Source organism: Schistocerca gregaria, chromosome 6 (assembly GCF_023897955.1).
Source record: "Schistocerca gregaria isolate iqSchGreg1 chromosome 6, iqSchGreg1.2, whole genome shotgun sequence".
NCBI lineage: Eukaryota > Metazoa > Arthropoda > Insecta > Orthoptera > Acrididae > Schistocerca > Schistocerca gregaria.
In genome coordinates this window covers 477,516,251-477,542,922 of record NC_064925.1, presented here as the reverse complement: position 1 = coordinate 477,542,922, position 26,672 = coordinate 477,516,251, and the positions used below count along the sequence as shown (strand labels likewise).

Sequence of the window (26,672 nt, the reverse complement as noted above, 5' to 3'; positions counted from 1 at the left end):
AGGCAATACTGACCCTACGACTTATCTTAGAAGGTAGATTAAGGAAGGGCAAACCTACGTTTCTAGCATTTGTAGACTTAGAGAAAGCTTTTGACAATGTTGACTGGAATACTCTTTTTCAAATTCTAAAGGTGGCAGGGGTAAAATACAGGGAGCGAAAGGCTATTTACAATTTGTACAGAAACCAGATGGCAGTTATAAGAGTCGAGGGGCATGAAAGAGAAGCAGTGGTTGGGAAGGGAGTGAGACAGGGTTGTAGTCTCTCCCCGATGTTATTCAATCTGTATATTGAGCAAACAAAAGAAAAGTTCGGAGTTGGTATTAAAATCCATGGAGAAGAAATAAAAACTTTGAGGTTCGCCGATGACATTGTAATTCTGTCAGAGACAGCAAAGGACTTGGAAGAGCAGTTGAACGGAATGGATAGTGTCTTGAAAGGAGGATATAAGAATATCAACAAAAGCAAAACGAGGATAATGGAATGTAGTCGGATTAAGTCAGGTGATGTTGAGGGTATTAGATTAGGAAATGAGACACTTAAAGTAGTAAAGGAGTTTTGCTATTTGGGGAGCAAAATAACTGATGATGGTCAAAATAGGGAGGATATAACATGTAGACTGGGAATGGCAAGGAAAGCATTTCTGAAGAAGAGAAATTTGTTAACATCGAGTATAGATTTAAGTGTCAGGAAGACATTTCTGAAAGTATTTGTATGGAGTGTAGCCATGTATGGAAGTGAAACATGGACGATAAATAGTTTGGACAAGAAGAGAATAGAACCTTTCGAAATGTGGTGCTGCAGAAGAATGCTGAAGATTAGATGGGTCGATCACATAATGAATGTGGAAGTATTGAATAGGATTGGGGAGAAGAGAAGTTTGTGGCACAACTTGACCAGAAGGGATCGGTTGGTAGGACATGTTCTGAGGCATCAAGGGATCACCAATTTAGTATTGGAGGGCAGTGTGGAGGGTAAAAATTGTAGTGGGAGACCAAGAGATGACTACACTACGCAGATTCAGAAGGATGTAGGTTGCAGTGGGTACTGGGAGATGAAGAGGCTTGCACAGGATAGAGTAGCATGGAGAGCTGCATCAAACCAGTCTCAGGACTGAAGACCACAACAACAACACAAAAATGTTTAATTATTTTTTTAAATAATATTACTATATACAAAATGTTGGAGGAAGGCAATGGCAAACCACCTTCACTAGGACCTTGCCTAGTACTGCAGTGCGGGTCTCCCACATCGTCCCCTACACTCTGTTACAGAGTATGGGACTTCGTCGTCGGACAAAATGTTATGATTTATGATTGTTTTAGGCATCATTTTTTGTGAGTGTAAAAAGAGAAGAAATTCATGACACATGGGCCTAAATTCTTACTAAAAGAGTTCTCTGTGTGTTAAGAAATGGCTTTTTAATTGTCCAAGGTCACTAACTAAATGCTGTCAAATCCTGCCTACCGATTTTCTGCCATTTATTTTAGTTTCATTGTAAATGTTTGTGTTTTATTCTGTCTTACCAGTTTCATAATCTAAAGACTTTTCGTTTGCGATGATACAAACATTGCAATAAATAGCAAATCAAGTGTAATCTTAGATCAGCTAATAAAATATTTGTGGACATTTATCTCTGGTTCCTAGCCAATTCTTTGCCACTAAACTTTGAAACGACACATTGTATGCAGTTCAGAACTTGTAAGGGGTGCCCCACGAGTATGTGCCTAACATACGATGACAAGCAGATAGAAGAAGTGAACAGTGTTAAATTCTTGGGATTACTGCTTGATAATAAATTCAACTGAGAAAATCGCGCCACAGAACTGCTGAAGCATCTTAACAAATCTCTATTTGCAATGCGAATTGTGTCAAGCATAGGGGATATAAAAATGAAAAAGCTGGCATACTATGCTTACTTTCATTCCATAATGTCATATGGGATTATTTTTTGTGGTAATTCATTAAGCCAAGCTAAAGTTTTCTGGGCACTAAAACGTGCAGTAAGAGTTATATGTGGCGTGAACTCAAGAACATCCTGTAAAAGCCTATTTAGGGACCTGGGGATACTAACTACTGCTTCCCAATATATTTATTCTGTAATGAAATTTGTCATAAAAAATATATCACTTTTTCAGACCAACGGCTCAATTCATGGAATCAGTCCTAGAAGTAAGAGTAATCTTCACAAGGATTTAAAGTCACTTAGTCTTGTACAAAAAGGTGTGCAGTATCCAGGAACACACATTTTCAATAACTTGCCAGCAGCCATAAAAAGCTTAACATGCAATGAAATTCAGTTTAAGAAAAGCCTAAAGGATTTATTGGTGAATTTCTCAATAGATGCTGTAACTTACGAAACAAGAAAGCATTGGTATGTTGATAGACACAATAAAAAACACACAAACACACACACAAATTTCAAGCTTTTGCAACCCAAGGTTGCTTCATCAGGAAAGAGGGAAGGAGAGGGAAAGACGAAAGGATGTGGGTTTTAAGGGAGAGGGTAAGGAGTCATACCAATCCTGGGAGCGGAAAGACTTACCTTAGTGGGTAAAAAAGGACAGGTATACACTCGCGCACGCGCCCACACACACACACACACACAGACACAGGCAGACATATCTCTCTATCAACATACCAACGCTTTCTCGTTTGGTAAGTTACAGCATGTTTGTTTTTGTATATATTTTTCCCCACATGGAATGTTTCCATATAACTTCTGCACAGTTTCAGTGGAGTAATGTGTTCATTGTAAATAAGTATTAGAGTAGTTGTATTACACGTTTATTACTTTATAAATGAATAAAAACCTTTTTATTTTAAATTCAGTGCATTAGTATTTGTAAAATGATTCTTTCATATAGTGTTCATTAAAAAATGACGATCATTCCACTTGCGATCTGTGGAATGGTGCATTAGCGTGGAATGGTACATTAGCTTATTTGTTTGAGTTGTAAATATTTGTCATGTATTGTTGTTTTTCTGGCATATTCCACATCCTGGGGGACCTCCTCACTATGGATCAGTTGGAATGAAAATAAATCTAATCTAATCTAATTTGTGTTTCTGTTCATTATGAAGTCATAAAATTTATGTTCTATCACTTGGAAATTAAAAAAAAGTATTCCATTTACAGCTTGTTGCTCAAACCTAGGTTAGAAATTAATGTGTACAAGTATCAAAGATGTGTGTGAACTAACAATATGCAATAAGTGCCTCTTTATACTGAACCTCTTTGACTACAGTTTTATTCAGATGTTTTGTTTTTATGTATGTGTACCCGGTTACGTTATGCTGTGTTAATATGAGCAAAATAACAATATGCAATAAGTGCCTCTTTATACTGAACCTCTTTGACTACAGTTTTATTCGGATGTTTTGTTTTTATGTACGAGTACCCGGTTTCGTTATGCTGTGTTAATATGTGCAAAATAAAGTGTCGTGCACTTATTACTTGTATTTTGTTGTTGCTATTAAACATTCGTATGTAGGTCCACACATCTAATAAGCATGTGAAATCATGATGTGGCAGTGGCTATTACATTGGGCTATTGGTGCATTATTTTTGCAGGTCATGTTATTGTATGGAAGGAAGGTGGTGAAATTGAGATGAGCTCATGTTTACATAAGGATATGGTCAGTCAAGTGCTATGGCTTTCAGAGCATATGAAGTCTCAGCCATTACTAATATCATCAGGCAGAGATGGTCGCCTACTATCTTGGCATGTCTCTACCACTGGAAGTAACTTACAGCTGGCTGTTGGGTATGTGAACTGAAGCACTTACATTATGTTGTACTTATGAGTAGTTTTTCCCTACCCAAAGTAATAGAGCTAAAAAATTAGAGTATTTGCAGCAGTATCCTTAGAACTGAATAACAAGTGAGATTCAGAGAACACAGAACAGTGAGAGAAAAAAATTGTGTAGAAACATTTGGATCATAAATTGAATGAGGGGCAGGTGAAGCTAGAGAACAGTCTAAAATGTGAATAAAAAATGCACTTGTGCAAATAAATGCAAGAAATTACACTTGATCAGGGAGCTAATAAATGAAGTACACTAGAATTCTTGGCAATCAAAGTTCAGAATCCATTCTCCAGAAAAGAAGAAATGAAACTAGATTGAAAGGATGATAAGAAAAAATCAACACTGCTCGGAATGCAAGAAAATTTAAGACCTGGAAATTGAAACATGACTATTTCTTCCTGTGATCAACAATGAGCCGAGCCATGGAGAGGTTATGTAAAGAGGGGAGGAGTGCAGTTGCAGCAGCAATTAATAAAACAGGCTTATTGTTAGGGCTGATAAGTGGGCAAAGATAATGGATGAAATGAAAGAAAACACCATGGAGAATGTGACTTGAGAATACCTTAAGTGGTACATTGAAATCTAATTGTGCCAACAAATTCAAGGCAAGTAGCTGGCTAAAAATTGAGATTCACAAGTTATAAAAGATATACTGTATAGGAGAAAATTTTCTGCATGTTTCTCTAGTATATATTTAACTAAATTTCTTTTTTTATGGAAAATATGGGGTGGAATGTAACAATATTAAGAAAAGGAAAGTTGCTACTCACCATATAGCGGAGATTCTGAGTCACAGATAGGCACAACAAAAAGGCTGTCACAAATAAAGTACACACACACACACACACACACACACACACACACACACACACACACACACGGCCACAGTCTCAGGCAGAGTGTTTTCAGTTACCTCAGACTACAGTCGTATTATGACTACTTCATTGTGTTGGCAGGTGTCAGAATAGTTGTGTACAAGAGTGGTACCCAGCTTCTGAGCTAGGCTGTTGTGGGAGAGGAGGTTAATGATGAAATAGTTTTGAGATTTCATGACAGATGGCTCTGAGTGCACATGCTACTAGTCAGTATCCATATTCCGAATTTTTTCAAACTGATACATCTGTCTGTCTGGTGGTGCAGGGTAAGAGTATAGTTTACAGACACACATTTTGTAATTTTTGAACAGTGTTTGTTATTACTAGCTGAATTATTACCAGCTTAAATTTATTGCAGACCGCATTTAGCCTTTCTCCTCTCTCATTATTATTATCAAGCCCATATTCTTCAGTAATTCTTTCTTCTGTTTCTTCTACCACTACTACATTTCATTCACCCATGATTATTAGATTTTCATCTCATTTTTACATACTGAGTGACATATTCAGTATCCTCATATTTTCTCTCTCTCTCTCTCTCTCTCTCTCTCTCTCTCTCTCTCTCTCTCTCTCTCTCTCTCTCTCCTTTCATTCTTCATCTTATGCTTGTGACTGTCATTTGCTGCCAATTCTGTTAAAAATAATCCTATCGCTAAACTGATCACAATAACTCACTCTCTACCCTACCACTTTCTATTCATGATGAATCTTCTCCTGTTACACCATTTTGTGCCACTGTTGATATTCATCTGCCAGAAATCTTATCTCCTTTTCATTTGTGTGTGTGTGTGTGTGTGTGTGTGTGTGTGTGTGTGTGTGTTTTGCTGAAGCAATTTGCTGGCCAGGAGCTAAATGTGTAACAGTCTTTTTGTTATGTATGTCTGCATCTCAATGTGTCATCTTTAGAGTGAGTAGCAATCTGCTCTCTGAATAATATTGTTGAAACTTCAAAGTTTTTATTTAGTCTCCCTGAACTTTAACACACATTTAGAAACTGAAATAAGCATACCACTCTATTCACAGTATGTAAGATTAGCACTCACAGACAGTTAAGTAAGCCACAAAATCACTGGAAAGTAATGATGTTATTTAGATAGACACACAAGTTAATGCTCAGACAGTGAGAAACAACACTTCACTGAACAGAAGCATTTGGAAGTACCCTTTGCTTTCACAAAAATCTTTACTGAAAGAGTTGATGAAAACTGAAATTGATGATAACTGAAATCGATATAAACGAAGGTACTACCGCACTCTAATAATTCAACATGCATCTCAGTTCCTTTTTTAATTTTGTGGTGTCTAATTTTTAATGAAATGTTGGAATTCAGATAAGAACAATATGTTGAGAACCTGTGATGGCTGTGGCTCAACCCTTTTAGGAGCAATGTCAGTTAAGTATTATTTTTAAGCATGCATTTTCACATCAAACTAAAATATTCAGTTTTATTCCTGCAGTGTTTGAAAGGATTGAAATAACATCAGATCGTAAGTTAGGGGTGAGCTGAAGCATGTACAGTCTCTATTAGAGGAAAGAAGTTTTTGCCTTCTGTTGTGGCAGAGTAATTTGGGCAGTGAAACTACTCCTGATATTGTTACATACTTTCAGTATAAAAGCTATGAATATTTGTTGTCTTACTTTTTCAAACAAGAAATAACAGCAAGATTGGTAGTCTAATAAGCATACTTTGAATATAACTAATATTATATTTCCCTGTGTCTGAATGAAGGGATTAAAGTATGATTTGCTATGTTATGAACAGGTTTATGATTACAATGGATCATGGAATTCAACGAGTTCATTCACCTCTAGGATCACATGGTGTAGGCAAGGAGTTGGGCATCATGTGCTTCAGCTTCTTTAAGCAGGATTCGTCGTCATTTGTGGTTGGAGTGGAGGGGGGAGGAGTTCTTCGCTGTTCCACACTTACTTCAAAACCCTCAACTGGTAAATTGTTACAATGATATATGTGCCACAGTATTTGTAATAGAAAACGAGCATTATCACACTGACAAGATCACAAACCTTTCTTTTTTTTTACATAATGTGCCACTGTATAAGAATCTATGCATATTCAGATCAAAGTCTGTATATTGGAGCTAATCTCAGAAACTAATTTAGGGATTTTGATACTGTTTTCACTAATAGATAAACTGTTCATAAGAAAGTTTTTGTGAATAATTTGTAAATATTGTGTGCAAATTGGATAAATTGTGATGAATTCCAGTCCCCAGCTTTTGTAAAAATTGTGGTGTTGCCATCTCGTGGTGAATGGCAGAACTCCTTGGAATTGTATAAGACCATCTTACTGCAGCACTAAGCCAGCACGAACTACCGCTACCAGTAAGCTGGCAAGAGCTACAAGAGCTACCACTTCTAGGTGAGGCTGGTGCAAGCTACTGAACCGGGGGGGGGGGAGGGGGGGGGCTCTGGTGCGAACTACTGCTACGGCGAGGGGGGGGGGGGAGGGAGACTGGCAGAAGCCACTGCTGCTGGAGAGGGTGGCACAAGCTACCGATACCAGGAGCAATCTGACACAAGCTACCACAACGAGGGGAATATGGCGCGAGCTACCATTACCAGAGGAGAAAGGGTTGGGGGGGGGGGGGGGGGAGTTCTGTCTCAGGCTGCCACTTCTGGGAGAGGCTGACATGAGCTACTGATAACTGTGGGAGGGTGGTGAAATCTACCGTTACTGGGGAGGCTAACATGAGCTACTGCTACCAAGTGAGGCTGACACGAGCTACCACTACTGGGGGAGGCTACTGCTACTGGAATAGGCCGGCACTTCCTAAATGATCTGCAGTGCAAGATGTATTAGATACTAAGCTAATATGAACATATTTTTAGTATAGAGTTAATGTTTAAGGGGTGTGAGGTGAACTGAGGAAAAGATCACACACAAAGTGTAGCTTGCAGTGAACTGATGATGGATTGGGTGGCAGGCAAGTGGCCATAGCTCGCATCAAACTGGTGCTGAAGTCGGGCTGTCTGGGTGGATTGGGTGACACAGTAGCTCGTAGATCCCATCGTTGCCACAAGATGTCACTCCAAATGCCAATTAAGTGTGGAACTGATGACATTCGTGCTCCTGAGAACTTTCTTGACATGCACTGCTTGTATTGTGTTTAGTTGTATGAAAAGTGTTGATATTCAGTTGCCTAATGGTGTTCTCCTATTTTTAATCGTAATTCTACACAGTGGCTGTAAACAGATTACCACTATGCCAGAAAAGTTGTCCAGCTGTACATACTTCCTGCTACCCGTGCAAACCTGGGGTGTTTTGATAGTTCATAATAATTACCCAATACCAGTGTATGCTCCCCGGCCCCACTGTCAAGGTACTAATGCAAGAGCTCTACTTAATACTGAATGTATTGTCACGCTATTCAAAAAAATAAGTTTTACCAGATATTTGTACTCAGATGGAAGAAAACAAATATGATTGAAGACTTTTACTGAGCCTGATGATTTTGCGATAATTTTTAAGAAAATAAACATGCATTGCTCAAAGTAACTGTTGGCGAAGGATTCACTTATCCATTTGTAATTGGTCTATTTTTAATTTGTACTCAAAGTAAACATCACAGTACCACATTTAAATATTTTATAGAGTTTTTTAATTAATCTTTCTACTAGTTTCAATTTTTTTACAACTTGTAACATGAATGGCACTTATTTCCTTGCCTGCCATGACAGAAACAGCTCTCATGTGCATTCTTCTAAATTCATAACCTGTTTTCTGCCCTGTAAATCTTGTGTTGCAAGTTGTTGTCATCATCTACTACAGCACTTGTCACAACCCTTTATGACTTATTTTGATTCCCATCTGCTTTGTACTGTAATTATTGTGAGGGTTCATTTATATTTTAAGTTACGTCATTCTGATCTTCAGCTCCGAGTAGTCTGCGAGCTCCCAGCTTGTTAAATATTCTTATATGTAGAAAAACTTAATTTTTACTATAAACCAGGACTTGGCAACTCCAATCTTTTAAGGCTTTTACTGTACCTTTAAATACAACACATATTAGATGTTAAGTACCTTGTTACTGGAGACATTATGGGTAACAAATAACAAGTTTTGTTGTTTTTTTTTCCCAATACATACATATACAGGATGAGTCAGGAGGAAATGTACATGCTTTGATGGGTGACATTACTGGTGATTCTGAACAAAAAACTTAAAATAAACATATACCCTTTCCTTAACTGTCTCCAGGTAAACCAATGAAAACAGCTAGGAATGGGGAAGGTGCAGGTGATGGTAAATAAAGATACTGTTATGTTATGGTTTGTTTAGTAGTGTACATTTCCTCACAGATGATGTTCAAACAGTCCACCGTCAACTTCAATGCATGTTGCTGCTCTTGTAGATGGGTGTTGTCACCGATCAGAGTTCAGTTTTGCATTCTTTATCTGGGCACAAGCATGTAAAATACAAATGAGAAGTTCCTCTCGTGTCCACTCTGCGCTTGTAGACGTCGCTCTTCAGCCACCCCCACAAACAGTAATCCAATGGGGTTAGATCGGGTAACCTCAGTGGCCAAGCAATGACTCCACGGCGACCGATCCAGTGACCGGGATACGTTGTATTGAGATACTGTACAGAACGTGTATGAGCTCTGTCATGCTGAAAGTACATACGAGCTTGTGTTGCCAAAGGAATATCCTCCATGTATTCTGGCAATGCGTTTTGAAAAAACTCAAGATACTGTGTCCCAGTAAGATGGTTATCTAAAACAACTGATCGATGAGTTAATCATCAATAATACTGCACTACACTTTGACTGAGAAACATTGTTGAAAATTCATTTCCACAGTAGCATGCACATTTTCATTTGCCCATACATGAGAGTTGCCCGTGTTATTAATTCCGTTGCGGGCATATGTTGACTCATCAGTGAACAGAATACGTAGAATTAATTATTCATTGGCAATGATCCATTTACAGTATTTTTGCCAGGTGGTGTACACTCTGCGATGAAAGGGATATAGACCATGCTCATGTACTGCGTATACCACTCATGTTTGTGGAATACCAAGTTGGGCAGCAATTCATCAAGAGCTAGTAGTAGGGTTGCGTTCCACTACTTGAAGAATGTTCTCAACTTCATTAAGAGTTTGTTGTACGGGACGTTCAGAGACAATATTTACGCTGGGAAGCATACCACGCTCTCGCAATCCGTGAAACACCCTGCTAAACGTTGTGCTATCCAGCACTCTGCAATTCAGAAATCATTGTTGGTATTCTTGCACAGCAGCTCCAGAATTCCCATTGGACAAACCATAGAGAAACACCATACCAGCATACTCTGCATGTGTGATGATCAGTGGCATTTTCTCTACACAAAACTGTGTTCATTGTTCATGTAGCAACACTGTAGTACAGTGCACTACGACAAGCACTATTGGACTGAGACTTTGAGACTTGAGGTAAACAATTGCACCACGCCCAAGTAAACTGCGTACTGACACGCTTAATAAGGACGACGCTACATGTTTCTTGTTCCTAGTTGTTTTCATGTTTACCCGGAAACGGTGTAGAAAAGGGCATATGTTTATTAGTAATTTTTTGGTTCAGAATCACCACTAGTATCACCCCTCAAAGCACGTACCTCTCCTCCTGATTCACTCTGTATATATTATTGATATAAACTTCTGGTCACTGGTATTCCTTGACAGCATCGCTGCTGCAGAAGACTCGATCCTGCTTTGACTAGTTTACCCATCAATACTCCTCCAAATACATCTTCAACTCTCTTGTAATGGCACAGAGGCCAGGCAGAATACCTCTTGCAAATAATAAAATACACAAAATAGGACTTATTCTCTAATAATTATTTTTAGATGATAATTAAAACTTTATATTCTGAACATTTATCTGGGAAACAAAATGCATATAATTCTACCTAATAAAGTGATTTATATTCAAAATTAGTTTGAAGATTTCACTTTCACTCAATGAAATTATTTAGTTCCACACTATAACTATATAAATCAAGAAAATCATGTTCCCTCACATTATGATGTATACCTATCTTTGTGTAGGAGATGACAATGTCATTTATCTCTTTACTGTATTGCTGTATTTGTTAAATTACTTACAGTTACATGTTTACTTTGGTACATGCTGTCCTTGCAGTTCATGTTCTCATATTCCCTTAACACTTCCTCAAGTAAGTTACAGATCTTCAGTGGATGTCCTGAAATAATACATGTTTTATTTCCACATACAGGTTATCATTTGCACTTATAGGATATAGATTTAAAACAGTTCATCAAGGTTTTTATAATAGATATAAAATTACTTATAGATCAGCATCTTAATTCATTATTTTTAAGCTAAACAGCTTTCTCTCAGGTGGCAAACTGGTTGAAAATTTGCACTTTTGCTTTTGATCACTGTTTTTAACATAATAATTTAAGTGCTATTTTCTTTGTATATAGTGTCATTTGGTTCTGTAAATATAGCCAACTTTCACAGGTTTTTCTTTCAACTATTATTTCTGATGAATATATGTGTGCTGATGTACTTTCTGTTGTTGTTGTTGTGTTTTTATTGTATTTTTCATATACATTTATATTTTTGGGAGAGAAATGGGATTTGTGATTATCTATTGGGATTACTGTCTGTTATATGATCAATAGGTGCAAACAGTGAGTAGTTACTCATATTCAGTGGGTCATTTGGCAGCATCTTCCTTTCAGCCCTTGTTTAGTACATGTGGTAATTTTCTTGTAATGTTAAGAGGTGTCTTTCATTATTTATTTAACTACTTTCTTGCCTTTCTCAATGGTGGTAGGTCAGTGATTTTTTTCTTGTAAATGTTCTACAAAAGTTGAGCTCATGTCCCATATTTCCATGCTTTGATATGTTCTTTGAACCAGGTGTCAAATGTTCTACTGGTCTGTCCTACATATCTTTCATCACATGTATTGCATTGTAGTTGGTATATTCCTGCTTCCTAGTAGATGTCTGTGTCTTCTGTTATTTTTGAAATGTTCTTTTAGATTGAACTATCTGTTTTGAATGTTTTGTTTACAACTTGTGTTTTGAATAAGTTTGTTATGTTATGTCTGAGTTTATGCTTGTAGGTCGGTGTGTACCATCTTGAATCTTTTTTCATGTGGTGTTGTGTTGTGCTATTCCTTTTGGCTGAATGGGTGTCATGTTTATTGACTGTGTTTGTTTGTTTAATTTTGTGACTAGATTACTATTGTACCCACTGTTTATTGATATTTGTATGATGATGTCAGTTCTTTCTGGTAGTTAATATTAAAAACAGTTCATCAAATCTTTGTACTCAATAAACAGACTTTATCTCAAAAGTTACATAAAACTCGTGTACAGCTTGCAAATATTGTTAAAAATACAGCTGTTTTATCTTATCTCGTTAAGAAGGTTGAAAGTTACCCAGACACTATCACGAAAGAAATTTAAGAAAAACATAAGAAAAAGATGACACAGCTCATGATAAGAAAAAGATGACACAGCTCATGAGACAACAAATACAACACACAAATGTATTTATTTATTTATTATTTATTTGTCCCGTAGATCAAATCAGTACAATGGCTTGTACAACTGATATGGGATAAGTCAGTACAAATATACAGTTTACAGGAGTCTAAAACAGTAAACAAGAACACAGAAGAATGATTATTTTACGTTACCTACAAATTATGTTACTTAAAGTTACAGCTTTACAGAGAATTGTTACATGATGTGACAAAATTGACTTAATAACATTCAGCTTTCATACATTATCATGCACTAAGACAATTTTGATTCCAAATATTCCTGGATGGTATGAAAGCAGTCTTTTATTAAGAGATTTCACAGTCTGTTTGAATTTATTTATTTCTTGGATTTCTTGTATAAAAGTTGGAAGATGGTTATATAATTTTATTTCGATGCACTTGACAACATCATTCTACAGTTTTGTTGAGTGGGGAAGTATTCTTAGAGAGGTTTTTGATCTTGTATCATAATTGTGGTAATCCATATTTTTGCTAATTTTGTTGATACTTTTTTTGGTAAAGAATAATAATTCTAGTATGTATTGCCATGGGAGGGGCAAAATATTTAGTTTCTTAAATAATGGTTTACAAGTGTCTCTTTTGCTGTTTGAATATCTTAATTGATTCAGAATTTTGGCCCCAGAAGATGATTCCGTAGTTACGTACAGAGTGAAAGAGTGCATGGTACATTGTGGTTAGGGTACTTGTGTTAGTGACATTCCTTATTGTGCTAATCATGAAGCACACTTTACTAAGTTTTGTGCTGGAAACGTCAATGTGTCTGTTCCATGTGTGCATATCTGCAATAGTGACCCTCAAAAATTTTATTTCATTTTCAAGTTTAACATTATTTTTTTCCAGTGATATAGTTGGTAGTAATGGATTTCTGTTTTGGGCAGTGTGGAAAGTCATTCCAATTGTCTTTTTTGCATTAAGAAGCAGCCTGTTACTTTGAAGCCATCGACTTATTTGATCTGTGGTCCTATCTATATTAGATTGGAGAATTTGTTGGGGCGCAGATAAGAGTACAGAGGTGCCATCAGCAAACAAAAGGGTTTTTGTGTCTGGTAGGCTGTGAGGAAGGTCATTTATCTAAAGTAAGAACAGCAAGGGGCCCAGGACAGAGCCTTGGGGAACACCTTGCTTCATGGTATGTATGGAGGGATGTACAGTGCTAACTGTACCTGAGAGCTTGGTTTCATTTAATTCGACATACTGCTGCTGTTCTTCCAGATAGCTTTTAAACCAGTCGTAGGCATTTCCTCTTATTCCATAGGAATGCATCTTTTGCAAAAGTATACTATGATTAACCATGTCGAATGCCTTTGTTAGATCTAAGAAGATACCTATGGCTGGGAGATTTTTGTCCACAAGCTCCAGTGCATGATCTAGAAATTCTTGTATTGCATCAGTTGTAGCTTTCTTACTTTGGAAGCCGAACTGAGCAGGTGGCAGCATATTTTCTTTGTCTAGAAAGGACATGATTCTGGTGGCCATTATATATTGAAATACTTTACTAAAAGTTGAAAGCAGTGCAATGGGTCGATAATTACTGGGATACTCTTTGCTTCCTTTTTTGTGGACAGGTGTAATTTTTGCAATTTTGAGCATACCAGGAATGCACCATTCAGGAATGAGAAGTTTATTATGTGGGCTAGGGGTTCACTGATAAAGTTACTGCAATTATGAAGGAGAAAGCATGGAATTTGATATTGTCCAGGAGATGATTTTTTTTTAATTTTGCTATGAAGTGTCTTTTCTATTTCAGTTTCAGATGTAGGACTTAAAAGTAGAGTCCCAAAGCATAAGTTTGGTTCTAGTTGTAAGGGACAGCTATTTTTAAGATGGTTAGCCAGGTTTTCTACTGTTTCTGTAAAGTAGTTATTGAATTCCTCTGCTGTTTCTTTCCCACTGGAGACTAATTTTCCATTTATTTTAAGGTAATATCACTTTGTAGTTGTTTTCCTCTATTAGTATTCATATTAATAAGTTGCCACATGCTTTTGCTCTTATTTGATGACAATTGGAGGTAGTTATCATTCTATAGCTTTTTGGCTGTGTTTACTACATTCCTTAATATCTTTTTATATAGAGTAAAGTATGACTTAAATGCTTCACTACTGCCTAGTTTGGATTTGATAATGTGAAAAAGTTCTCTTTTTCTTTGTGATGATCTAATGATTCCTGGGGTGATCCAGCTGGAGATTTTTCTATCTTTGTTGATACATTTTGTTTGTAAGGGGAAGTGGCAATTGAAATAATAACAGAAAATATCCAAGAATGCTTCATATTTGCTGTCTACTGGGTTTTATTAAAATTTCTCCTCTGTACAGTGATTTTATTGTGTTCGTGACTGTTATTTTGCAACCAGACCTGCATAATTAATGCATTGTGGTCTGAAAATCCTTGTTTGACGGAGGATACAGTACAATTTATATTGCTTGCTACTTGGTCCAGACAAGTGCTACCGTGATTTGTTATCCTGGTTGGAGTGTTGACCATTAGGTCTAGGTTGTAGCTGTTCAAAAAATTTTTAATGCTTAGATGGTTAGAGTTTTCTGAGAGAAAATCTATATTATAGTCACCACATATTAGAACACTATATGATTTTCTTTTACTTAGATTTTCTATTACTGGTGCTAGATTTTTGTAGAAAGTCCCTATGTTACCAGAGGGTGACCTGTAAAGTGCTATTATGTAAACATTTAGATCTGTAAGCTCTACACCTGACAGTTCTATATCTTTTTCAATACTATACGAATTGCAAATATCAAGAGGTGTAGCAGTAATGTTGTCTTTTACAAATATGCAACTACCTCCACCTTTGTAAGATGTTCTTGAGAAGTGACCTCCGCGTTTAAAATTTGGTATCACAACACTTTCTATTTCAAAAGACCTCGTGAAATATTCATTAATACATAATATCTGTGTATCTGACAGTTCACTTGCACTTGATAACAAAATTTCTAATTCATTAAGTTTGGTTTTGATCCCTTGTACATTATGGATGTATACTTTTAGATCAAGAATTTTTTTGTTTAATTTTTTTATACATTGGTGAGGAGGTTCAGACTTTACCTTATTTACTACAATTTGCTGATGGAGTCCTTTGCAAAGTTTTATGGTGTATCTTTAACTTGTTTGATGATGCTATCTTTAACTTGTTTGATGATGCTAAGTTTATTTCTTTTCTCAGAGGGGGATAGAAAAAATCCTCCTTCTTGGGTATATTCCACCTTGATCTTAAATTAACACTTACAGGTGTAGCTGCTGCAGTCCTTTGTGGATCTTCTGATGTCTCATCAATTTTACCCAAGACTGATGAATCTCACAGCCACACATCTAAACAACGAAGAATATGAACACAAAAGTACATGAATAAAACATAAAAAAGCACACACACTATACTGTCATAAGCTATTCTGAAATGGAAGGAGAAATGTGGAAATAGCAGTGTGAACACTGGGCCAACAAAAGAACTGATAAAAAAGAAATATGTAAAATTGTAAAAGACATGAAAAAGCAGAATTACAAGAACAATAAAAACATAGACTCCAGGATACTCAATAAACTTGGAAAGAAACTCCAAAATGAAAATGTCAGTATTTCCAAAGCAGACAAAGGAAACACAGGTGTCCTTATGGAGACACAACAATACATTGATGAAACACAGAGGGTTCATTTCACAAAATAATATTAAAAAACTGAAATCAGATCCAACAAACAGATTTCAGGCTAAGGTAATAAAAAAACCTTTAAAACTGTAGACTACTCATTATACTGAAATTATTATGTGAAACCTATAAAATAGAAGAAGCTGAAACTATAAGAAACACCTTCAATTTAATACAAGTCATAAAAGATATAAATCCCAGAGACAGCTACCCTTCTCCTCTTGACATGTACTTTAACATACCAATAGCAGAAACAATAAACATCATAGAACAAAATCTGAAGGATAACAGCCAACCACCAGATGAACACATCACAGAAATATACAAATTGCTGGAACTGATAACTGAAAAGAACTTTCAGTTTAATAATGAGTACTGTTTACAAGCAAATGGCCTACCAATGGGATCCCCACTGTCAACATAGTGGTTGCCATTCTTTTAATATATCAATAAAATTTAAGTCATCGACCCGCCAGGGAAGCAGAGAGCGCTAATGCGCTGCTTTCTGGACTCAAGTCGGCGCGCCGGCCCCAGATCAAATCCACCCAGCAGAGTACTGACAAGGGTCGGTATGCATGCTAGCCTGGATGTGGTTTTTTGGCGATTTTCCACATCTTGGTAGGTGAATACTGGGCTGGTCCCCACTTTCTGACTTGTAGACATTTGAAAATGTTCGCACTATTCCATGGCTTACACTAGACGCAGACAGCTAAGGTACACTATTTCCGTCCCGCGGGATTTGGGGTGGCAGCAGGAAGGGCATCCGGCCACCCTCTGCAACTAACATTGCCAAATCAATAGTAAGAAGGCTGACCCCACGTTGAAGCAGGACAAAGGCCCCACGAAAGAAAGAAAGAAAATTTAAGTCTTCATTGTCTCATGTCACTACATATGTATGTGTATTCTTCAATTTCCTTATTACTTCTTAGCCCTATTTCCTTAATACTTCTTGGCCTATAAGTTTCTCCATCAGTAATTTTGGGGCCTAATATTTTCCTAATAATCTTTCTTTCTTTTGAATTTCTTCAGTATCTCTCTTTATGTTTAAAATTAAAGTTTCTGCTCCATAAAGACTTTAGAGTTTGATTACAGTGCTGTAATGCCTAATTTTTCTGAATCTAAAAAGTGAATTTTTATAATAAATATTTTGTGTTAATTTGAATGCAGTTGCCATTTTTTGACAGCAAACTTCATGCAGATTTTTCATGACTGTTTTCTTGTATGATTTCCCCCAGGTATTTGATATGGGAAACCCTTTTTATATTTCCATATTTTGTGTTCAAAAACGTTCGTACTTATTTGTTGCATGTCATACATTTGTTTTTTTGAATGATGTTTGTAGTCCTACTTTTCCACAACTTCTTTAAGAATATAAATTTGTTTTTGAGCTGTAGTAATATCCCTAGTTAAATTTGTCACATCATCTGCAAAGGTGAGGCAGTCTACTCTAATATTACTTCTACCTAACTTGATTGGTTGGTCTGTGTTTTGACTCTACTTTTGCTCTCACCATTCTGTAGTTACCTTTTTCAAAACACAGCTGAACATTAATGGGGAGAGTACATCTCCCTGTCTAACACCAGTCTATATATAAAATAGTTCAGAAATTTATCCCACGAATTTAATTGTAGAGCTAGTGTCAGTTAACGTTTCCTTAATCAGTGTTAGAGTTCTATTATCTAGTCCCTTTTCCTAAAAATTTTGAAAAGAGATTCATGATCAACTGAGTTGTAGGCCTTTTTAAAAATCCACAAATGTACATACAATGTTGTTACTAGAAATCCTTTGGTGCCCAAGGATTAGTTTTAAATTCAGAATTTGCTCCAGGCAGGATCTGTTTGGTTTAAGTCTGCTTGGTACTCATCAATTTTAGCTTCTAACTGTTCTTGGGCTCAATCAAGTAAACATTGAGAGAGAATTTTGTATGTGACCGGGAGAAGAGAGATTCCTCGGTAATTATTAACATCAGTTCTATCCCCTTTGTTGTGTAATGGATGAATTAGGACAGTTTTCCAGTCCTCGGGTATTTTCTCTGTTTTCCAAATAAGTCCTATTAGTTGGGTGATCTTTTTATAGTGTTAGGGCCAGCTGATTTTAGTAGTTCTGCAATTATACCACCTTCTCCAGATGCTTGATTGTTGTTACCAATAAGTCTCGTAATTTGCTTAGCTGTTTAGATTTCATTGGGTTCTTTAGAGTTACGGTTGGTGTTATTAGTTTGCTGTGGTTGGAATTTATTATCTAGTTCTAGACAGTTTAATAGTTTTTCAAAATTATTAGCAATTACCTTACAATTTTCCTGGTTGTTAAGAGCCAAACTGCCATTTTCATTTTTGAAGCAAATACTTTAATGTTGTTAGATGGTTATTTTTGTTTTGAATGTCTTATAAAAGTTTCTGGTATTGTTCATTTGGAAGTCTTTCGGTTTCTAAAAGATGGGCATTTTCGTAGTTTCTTTTAGTCTTTCTGGTTAATTTAGATGTTTGTTTTCTTACAGTTAGAAAGGTGGTGTATGTAATTTCAGTGTGGTGGTGTACGTAATTTCTGTGTTGTTATTACTCCAATTTTTGAATGCTGTTTCACTATCCACATTGTCAAATTCGCTTGTTAGAGCTAGGATTATTTTAAACTTGGACATTTAAAATTTCTTTATAGTTAGGGTGTGAAATTGCTACATGATTAATATGAAATTCCCCTGTAAATGTATTGGGTACCTGTCAAGCTTTTTTTTTTTTTTAGAAGGGTTCTTTTTAAAATGTGTTGACATGATTTTAAGGTTAAAATTTTTGCACATTTCAATAAATCTCTGGTCATTTTGATTTGTCCATTTAAGCATAGGAAATCCACCCACCGCTTTCTTATATTTTTTGTCTTTACCGAATTGAGCATTAAAATCACCCATTAAAATTTTAACATGGTTTGAGGGAATTTTTAAGATTAAGATTTCTAATGTTTCCCAAGCTTCATCAATTACTTCAGGTTCTTTACATTTATCCTCATTGATTGTCATATGGGCATTACTTGAAGTGTATGCTTTATTTGCTCATTGAAGAGCAATTGTCATTAACATATTATTAATGAGTTTTGCTTCCATTACTGAATTTAAAATATTTCTGGAGACTGCAAAAGCAACTCCCAGATGTAATGTATTGTTAGGTATTCTTTTATCAGTCTGACTTTTAAAAAGACGATAATTGTCAAAATCCATGGTGGTGGTGTCCATCATTCAAGTTTCTTGAAGTACGAAAATTTGAATCTTCTGTTCGTGTATTGTCTTTTTTTAAGTTCATCAGAGGATGCAATCTTCCTGTGTTGAATCACATTGCATTTTAACCTGGCCATCCCAGAATTCAAAAGACCAATTGCACCGGTGCTACTGGTGGTAGATTGATCTGCTGGGGTAATACTGTGATTATCAGAGTGCTCCACATTGATTGTACATGGAATCAGGTGGGGTTGAGTAGACTCATTGAGTGAACTCAGAGTGTTAAGACTGGAAGTGTTCGTTCCAGAATATAAATTTCAGCCGCACCACAGGTAAACAGCCTTTTCCATTTACTATTAAAAACCTTGAGGAACTGTTTAAAATCTGTTATCTATAAGTTCAGACGATAACCTGCAGGTGCAAATGAATAAATAATGTATTATTTCAGGACACGCATTAAAGATGCCTTGTAAGTAAGGTGGAACACATCTGGGTGCAGAAGATAAATAAAAAAACTGAATATGCTGCTTGCAAAATGTGTTTTTCTGTTGAACTATGTAATTTATATAAAACTGCTGCAAAAATGTCCACCATAAGGAACTTGTTATTTTTTGTTTATTTATCAAAATCTCTTTCTTTTCAGTATCTGATCCTGATATTCCACTGACAGATCCAGTACTTAGTTCATTTCAGCATCACATTGGTGCTGTAACATGTGTTATGTGTTCACCTCATGATCGTGATCTGTTTGTATCATGTGGGACTGATGAGATGCTCCACATTTACAGCTATTTGCAGGTGGGATCTCAAGTATAAGCCATTTCCTTATATAAATTAATCAGTAATACCAAGTGCTCTACCATAAACTAGGCCTACTTTGCACATAGAGGTGTTTCACTCATTTCCGATACGTGGCACCACCTGTCATACCACCAGATGCTGGGCCTTTGGGGGATGGGTGACAGGAGAGTTAAGGAGCAGGAGATCTGTTTTGGGAGGGTAAAATTAGTCTGTGAAGGCCTTAGTGAGACCCTCAGTGTATTTCAAGAGGGACTGCTCATCACTACAGATGTGACAGCCATGGGTGGCAGCTGTTGAAGTGAAGGTGTTACTGGTGGTTGATAGGTTTGATATGGAAAGAAATACTTAGGTAGACATCTTTGAGGCGGAGGTTAACATCGAGGAAGGTGGCTAGTTGAGTTGAGTAAGGCCAGGTGAAGCAAATGGGGGAGATGGTGTTGAGGTTCTGGAGGAATGTGAATAAATTCTCCTCACCGTCAATTCAGGTCATGAAGATGTCAGTAGTGAATGTGAACCAGGGGAGATATTTGGGATACTGGGTGTTAAGAAAGGATTCCTCTAGATGGCTCGTGAATAGGTCGGTGTAGAATGGTGCCATTGGGTGCCCATAGCTGTACCCCGGGTTTGTATTTAGGTAACGTCTTCAAAGGATAAATAATTGTGGTTGAGGATATAGTCAGTTGTGACTAGTAAAGGGGTTGTTCAATAGCAGTAAGGCCATGGGCAGTAGGAATGTTAGTGTAAGTGGAAGTGGAATCAATAGTGACAAGTAGCACACTGTGTGGTAAAGGAAGAGAAACTGTGGAGAGTCTGTGGAGGAAATGGTTGGTGTCCTTTATATTGGAGGGTACGTTGCGGGTAAAAGGCTGAAGCAGAGAGTCTCTCTGTGGGGCCACAGTAACCAGCTACAATTGGGCATCCTGGATGGTTGGGTTTATGGTTTTTAGGGACCATTTAGAAGGTAGGAGTGCAGGGAGTGGTAGGGGTGAAGAGAGAGATGGAATCAGGGGTGAGGTTCTGGGATGGGTCTAAGGGTTTGAGGAGAGACTGGAGATCCTGCTGGAGTTCTGGAACAGGGTCACTGTGGCAGAGTTTGTAGGTGGAGAAATCTGACAGCTGGTGGAGTCCCTGCCAGGTAATTCTTGTGGTTCAAGACAACAGTGGTGGAGCCTTATTCAGCAGGTAGAATTATGAGATAGGGATCAGTTTTTAGTTGGTGGATTTCGTTTCTTTTTGCAGATGTAATGTTTGTTAGCATTCTAAGGAATCTGGGGAATGATGGCCAGGCAAGGTGTGAGGTTAGGAAATTCTGCAAAATTAACAGGGGGTGATTCAAGGGCAATGTGGGGAGGGGGGGGTGTAACGGTGGGATGGAGGAGTGAACTGTGTATCAGGTAGGGTTCAACATTGGTTTTTGGTTGATTCTGATTGGTAGGATTGGTAGCGAAAATGTGTTTCCACTGTAGGGACCAGGAAAAAGAGGTCTTTAACAAGTCATCCATGGTTGAATTTGGAAGTGGGGCAAAAGGTGAGGCCTTTGGAAAGAACTGATATTTCTGCAGGGCTAAGGACTTCTTAGGAATGATTCATGACTGTGTTTTGGGTCTGTTTATGTTATGGATTGTGTCTGGTGGTGGGAATGCATTTTGGGAGGTAGGGTAAATGTAGTAGGTCTGTGAGACAGGGTTTGTCAGCTGTGAGGGGATGTGGGGGATGTTTGAAGATTGTTCTAGAGGTGGTGGACAGTTGTAGTCCAAGGTGGAGAAATCTACAGCTCATGGTCTAGTGACTAGTGTTACTCTCTCTGGATAACGGGGTCCCAGGCTCGATTCCCAGCCAGGTTGGAGATTTTCTGTGCCCGGAGACACAGTGTTTGTGTTGTCCTCATCATTTGTGACAGAGGCTAGATTGGACTGAGTAAAAGCCTGGACTGTGTAAAATTGTGAATTCGTACGGGCACTGATGACTGCGCATTTGAGTGCCCTACAAACCAATCATCATCATCATGGTGGTGGAAAAAAATGTAAAAAATACATAACTAACTTAGAACTACATCTGAAAAAAATGGGGAAAAAAAACACCCAAACGCATGAGAAAAGTCATGATACGAATGAAATAAGGGGAAACAAGGTGAAATCTGAGGGAGTATGTCGATAGTGAAAGGTGAAAACCAACTGAAATTGGCATGAAGTCACAGAGAGAGAGAGAGAGAGAGAGAGAGAGAGAGAGAGAGAGAGAGAGAGAGTGTGTGTGTGTGTGTGTGTGTGTGTGGGCGCTATCTACTCACTATATAGATGACAGTGAGTTGCAGTCAGGCACAACCGAAAGTCACTTAAACATTAGCTTTTAGCCAAAGCCTTATTGAGACCAGTGAAACCAGTTGTGTGATCTACGAGCTAAGCTGCAACCACTGCGCTGCATTCTACGTGGGCAAGACAACCAACAAGTTGTCTGTCCACATGGATGGCCACCAATAAACTGTAGCTGAGAACAAATGGAGCACCCTGTTGATGAGTACACCACCCAACACACCATTCTTCATTTCATTGACTACTTTACAGCCTGTGCCATCTGTATCCCTCCCACCAACACCAGCATAGGAACTCTCCTTGTAATATATCCTCCATTCTCATAATCCCCCTGGCCCAACATTCATTAGTCATTGTCCATACCAATATAACCCCTTCCCTGTTCCCACTCCAGCACTACACAGCCCTCTATTCCACCAATGCACACAGTCCTTTTACTTTTCTCCTTTTCCGCTAACCCCTGTCCCCACCCTCTCTCCCCTGCACACTGTCTAGCCTCCCAACTGCACCTAGCTGCCCTACCCTCTCTCCACCTCACCCTGCACCCTTACCCTGTTAATCCCCCCCCCCCCCCCCTCCTTGTCCTAGTCTCTTCCTTTCTCCCACCCTGTTGCCTCTCCTATCATACACCGCTTTTTTTAGTCTAGCTCCAACTGCCAGAGACTATGGTTGTATGTTGTGAGCTGCATTTCTGTGTGTGTGTGTGTGTGTGTGTGTGTGTGTGTGTGTGTGTGTGTGTGTGTTTTAGACAAAGGCCTTGTTGGTCGGAAGTTCATTTTGCGACAATCTTTTTGTTGTACCTATCTGCGATTCAGCATCTCCACTATATAGTGAGAGTAGCAACTATCCTTTTCATAATATTGTTAGATTCCATCCTGGATTTCCATTCGTTAATGTTACTATTCGCTTTTCACAGTGGAACGAAGCAAACAAATCTTGAAAATAAAACAGTGGAAACACCAGGTTGGAATAAATCAGTATAAGGAAAAGATAGCTTGCTACTCACCATATAGATGACAGTGAGTTGCAGTCAGGCACAACCGAAAGACACTTAAACATTAGCTTTTAGCCAAAGCCTTATTCAGAAAAGGAAACCTGCACACATTTACACAAACAAGCACACCTCACGCACACTTAATAGAGCTGCCGGAGATTGCGGTCATGTGTGCCTGAGGTGTGCTTATTTGTGTGAATGAATGTGTGTGTTTCCTTTTCTGAAAAAGGCATTGGCTGAAAGCTAATGTCTTTCCATTGTGCCTGTCTGCAGCACAGCATGTCATCTTTACAGTGAGTAGCAGTCTAACCTTTCCGTATATTGCTAAATTTTGAAAATTTTTCTTCAACTACCAAGATTTGCATGAAATTCCCACAAGACTTTGCAAAGAGGTCCAAAAAGATGTAAACAAGTGATCTCACCTACTTTTTTTGGCAGAATATTGTGCTTGAATTCCTTATGCTGCATTGTAGACACTTTGGTACACTGGCTTAAGTCACATTCTTTAATAATCTGTCACACTAACTGAGACTTATTGTTGAAATTCACTTGTTTTTGAAGTTGCTGTAAGTATTCCTTCAGATCAAAATGTGCAAAACTATAGTATATATATATTTCATCAGAACATCAATCATTTGCTGTGGTATACAAAGGTCCATGAGTCTGAATTCAAATCTGTTCTTTGATACGAGATATTGTTATGAATTAAGTAATAGTGTCAAATTTTAATCTCTGTTTCATCTGGTTTCATCTGAATACATTGCCTTTACCATTTTTAATATCTCATGCCTCTTGCTCTGTTTTTATGTTATATAAACACCAGCCAATTTTGAATTTTCCACTCCTCTCATGACATTAATTTTGATATCTTTTTACAAATGATGTCTCAATGCAAACATGTTTCAAATTTTGTGGAAGACATGACAAAGCCTCAGGTACCACATTTATTTCACCTGGTATGTATTATGTATCAAAACAATACTCCTAAAGAGCGAAGGCCCATCTGACAAGATGATTATGCAATAATTTACAGTTAAGAAGGAAAAATAATGCCCTATTGTCTGTCCTAACAGTGGTGCGTCAATCGAACAGAAAATAGTAAAACCTTTCAAATCCCCAAATTATCATGAGTCCTTCTCACTCAGTCACTGCATTTTTACTTTCCCACATTAGCAAAACATTACTTGCGAATGCAGCTATACAATACTGTTCTTCACCTTCTTCATTAACTATTTGATACAGATGAACACCAAATCCAAATTTGGTAGCATCCAGCCATAGATAAAATGGTTCATTAAGGTCTGGTAGGTGTAATAGTGGAACTTCCGAAAGTTGTTTCAGTACCTCATCAAATGCTTCTTCTAGCTAGGTCCCCCATGTCCAAACTCAATTCTTCTTTATTAACAACACCAATGTAGGTGATAACAGACAATGATCTTTCATATATCAGTAGTAATATCCACAAAAATCAAGAAAAGATTGAAATTGCTTCTTACAAGCTGACAATTAAAAATTTTGAACTGCTTCTAATTGCTGTAAATCTGTTTCAATCCCTGCTAACGAGATAACTTGTTGCAAAAATTGTATCTTCTTCTGCATGAACTCCCGACTTTTGCAAAATGAGTATGGCTCCAACTGATTTAAATGTATACAGAACTTTACTTGGTGTGTGTATGTGCTCTTCCCACGATTGAGATGCAATGAAAACATCGTCACATCCTAAAAGTGGTTTTCCAAGAATCTCATTCAAAGCTCTAACAAATAGTGCTGGCAAAATGTTTAAACTGAATGACATCTTTCTGAAGTGATAACAAAGTCTATTGTAGAAGAGCGCAGTGAATTTTGGCTTCCCCCCTCCAGTTCCAGCTGCCAAGAGTTACTTGTCATGTCCAGGATACTAAGGTAACAAGTATTAGCAAACTTCTGAAAAATCTCTTCAATATTCTCAGGCTATCCTGCTGGGGTAGAATAATGCAATTAATAGCTCAAGCATCCAGAGCAAGTCTGACCAACGCATCCTTCTTAATTAGTGGAAATATCGGATTGCAATATTCGCTATATGACCTCTCAATTATGTCACGATTTATAATGCCTTTAATCTCCTTCTCTGGAGCTTCTCTTCTAGCTAATGGCATTGAATATTATTTAATTTTTAATGCTTAATTCAGACAAACTTTAATCTGACATTAACATTCCTTCACTAGTCTTGGTTTACTTGAAGAGTCTTCAGCATGCATTTGCAAAACTTCTCGTGATTCTTCTCTGCAGGAAAAGAGCCACCTACTCAAATCATCTCTTTTGTCTTGAATTTTTAATGTGACATCCTGAATATCCTCTCATTTTTTCTGTGAACCTGTGATAAAGCAAGCTGGGATACTTTTCATTCCCTTCTTGTTTTGCCATCTGCTTCCTTAAAATTCGTTTTGTTACTTTTAACTATTTAACATTAGCATGTTCGAATATAATCCGCATTTTCATAAAAGAGAAAGGTTGGCCCTCAGTTTTAAAGAATATAACAGCAGATCTAATTTTGTGCTTCGTTTTATGTATGTAATTGATTTTCAAATTTATTTTGACTATTCCTACTTGGTATCTTTTGTTATAGGTTGAAATCAGTAATTGTTTTGTAACTTATATTCTATTGTTGACGTATAAACAAATATAAATTCTGTACTAATCGTAAACATTTGGAAGACCAAATACTAGTAATCTTAAAGAATCTATTTAGCTCTATTTGAAAACATGTTAGCAAAGCAAGCCCTTAATCAATTCCAAAGTAATTAACAGTTTGTCCAAAGTATTGTTTGCGTACTTATATTTGTTAATTTCATGATTTAAACATATAATTTGGATTAACACTCATAATAGAAGAAACCGTTAAAAAGAACCAATTTTTCAATGTATTCAGTTAATTTAATGAAATACCTTTTAATTGTAATTTCTGTAAATTAAACTTTGAACAATGTGTAGTTTCAGTACCTATTATTTCGAAGATATACAAGGGCCCAATTTTTGGTCACAAGACAGTCAATCCACAGCCAAGTTTCAGACGAGTAACCTGTGCTAGTTAGAACAACAACAATGCTTCAACTTAACTGTGGAATAAGTGTTAAACAATTAGACCATGTGTAAAAGCAATGACAGTCTGCTCCATACATACCTGTTTATTCTTCAAGAACTGTGAATATGGGGACAAGGAAAAAAAAATTCCCGGATATCCCGTTTAAAAAATATGCTTTTTCCCGGGCGAAAATACACTTTTTCTGTGGTAAGTGACAGTAGGTTTTCTGTAGATTTTCCCTCGGAACTGTAAAACTTATCAAGCCTTTGAATGGTTAACGTTTTATACAATTGTGTAGAACTTCCCGGAAAAAAGAAAAGACGGGGCTGAGAAGTTTTGGAGAGACTTTTAATAATAAAAAAAAAGGAGGGAAGTTTTGGAAAGACCTTTGATTTGCAGCAACATATACTCTGCATATTTTCG

General features: G+C 37.2%; 1 protein-coding gene across 1 annotated transcript in view; it reads left to right on the top strand.

The window, feature by feature from the left end:
* The window catches only part of LOC126278412 (cytoplasmic dynein 2 intermediate chain 2-like), a 94,670-nt gene that overhangs the window by 57,600 nt on the left and 10,398 nt on the right, over positions 1-26,672 (top strand). The window contains exons 6-8 of the mRNA XM_049978519.1: positions 3,573-3,765; positions 6,447-6,631; positions 19,728-19,882. Coding sequence (XP_049834476.1) covers positions 3,573-3,765; positions 6,447-6,631; positions 19,728-19,882 — 533 coding nt within the window. The remainder of the gene's footprint in view (positions 1-3,572; positions 3,766-6,446; positions 6,632-19,727; positions 19,883-26,672) is intronic.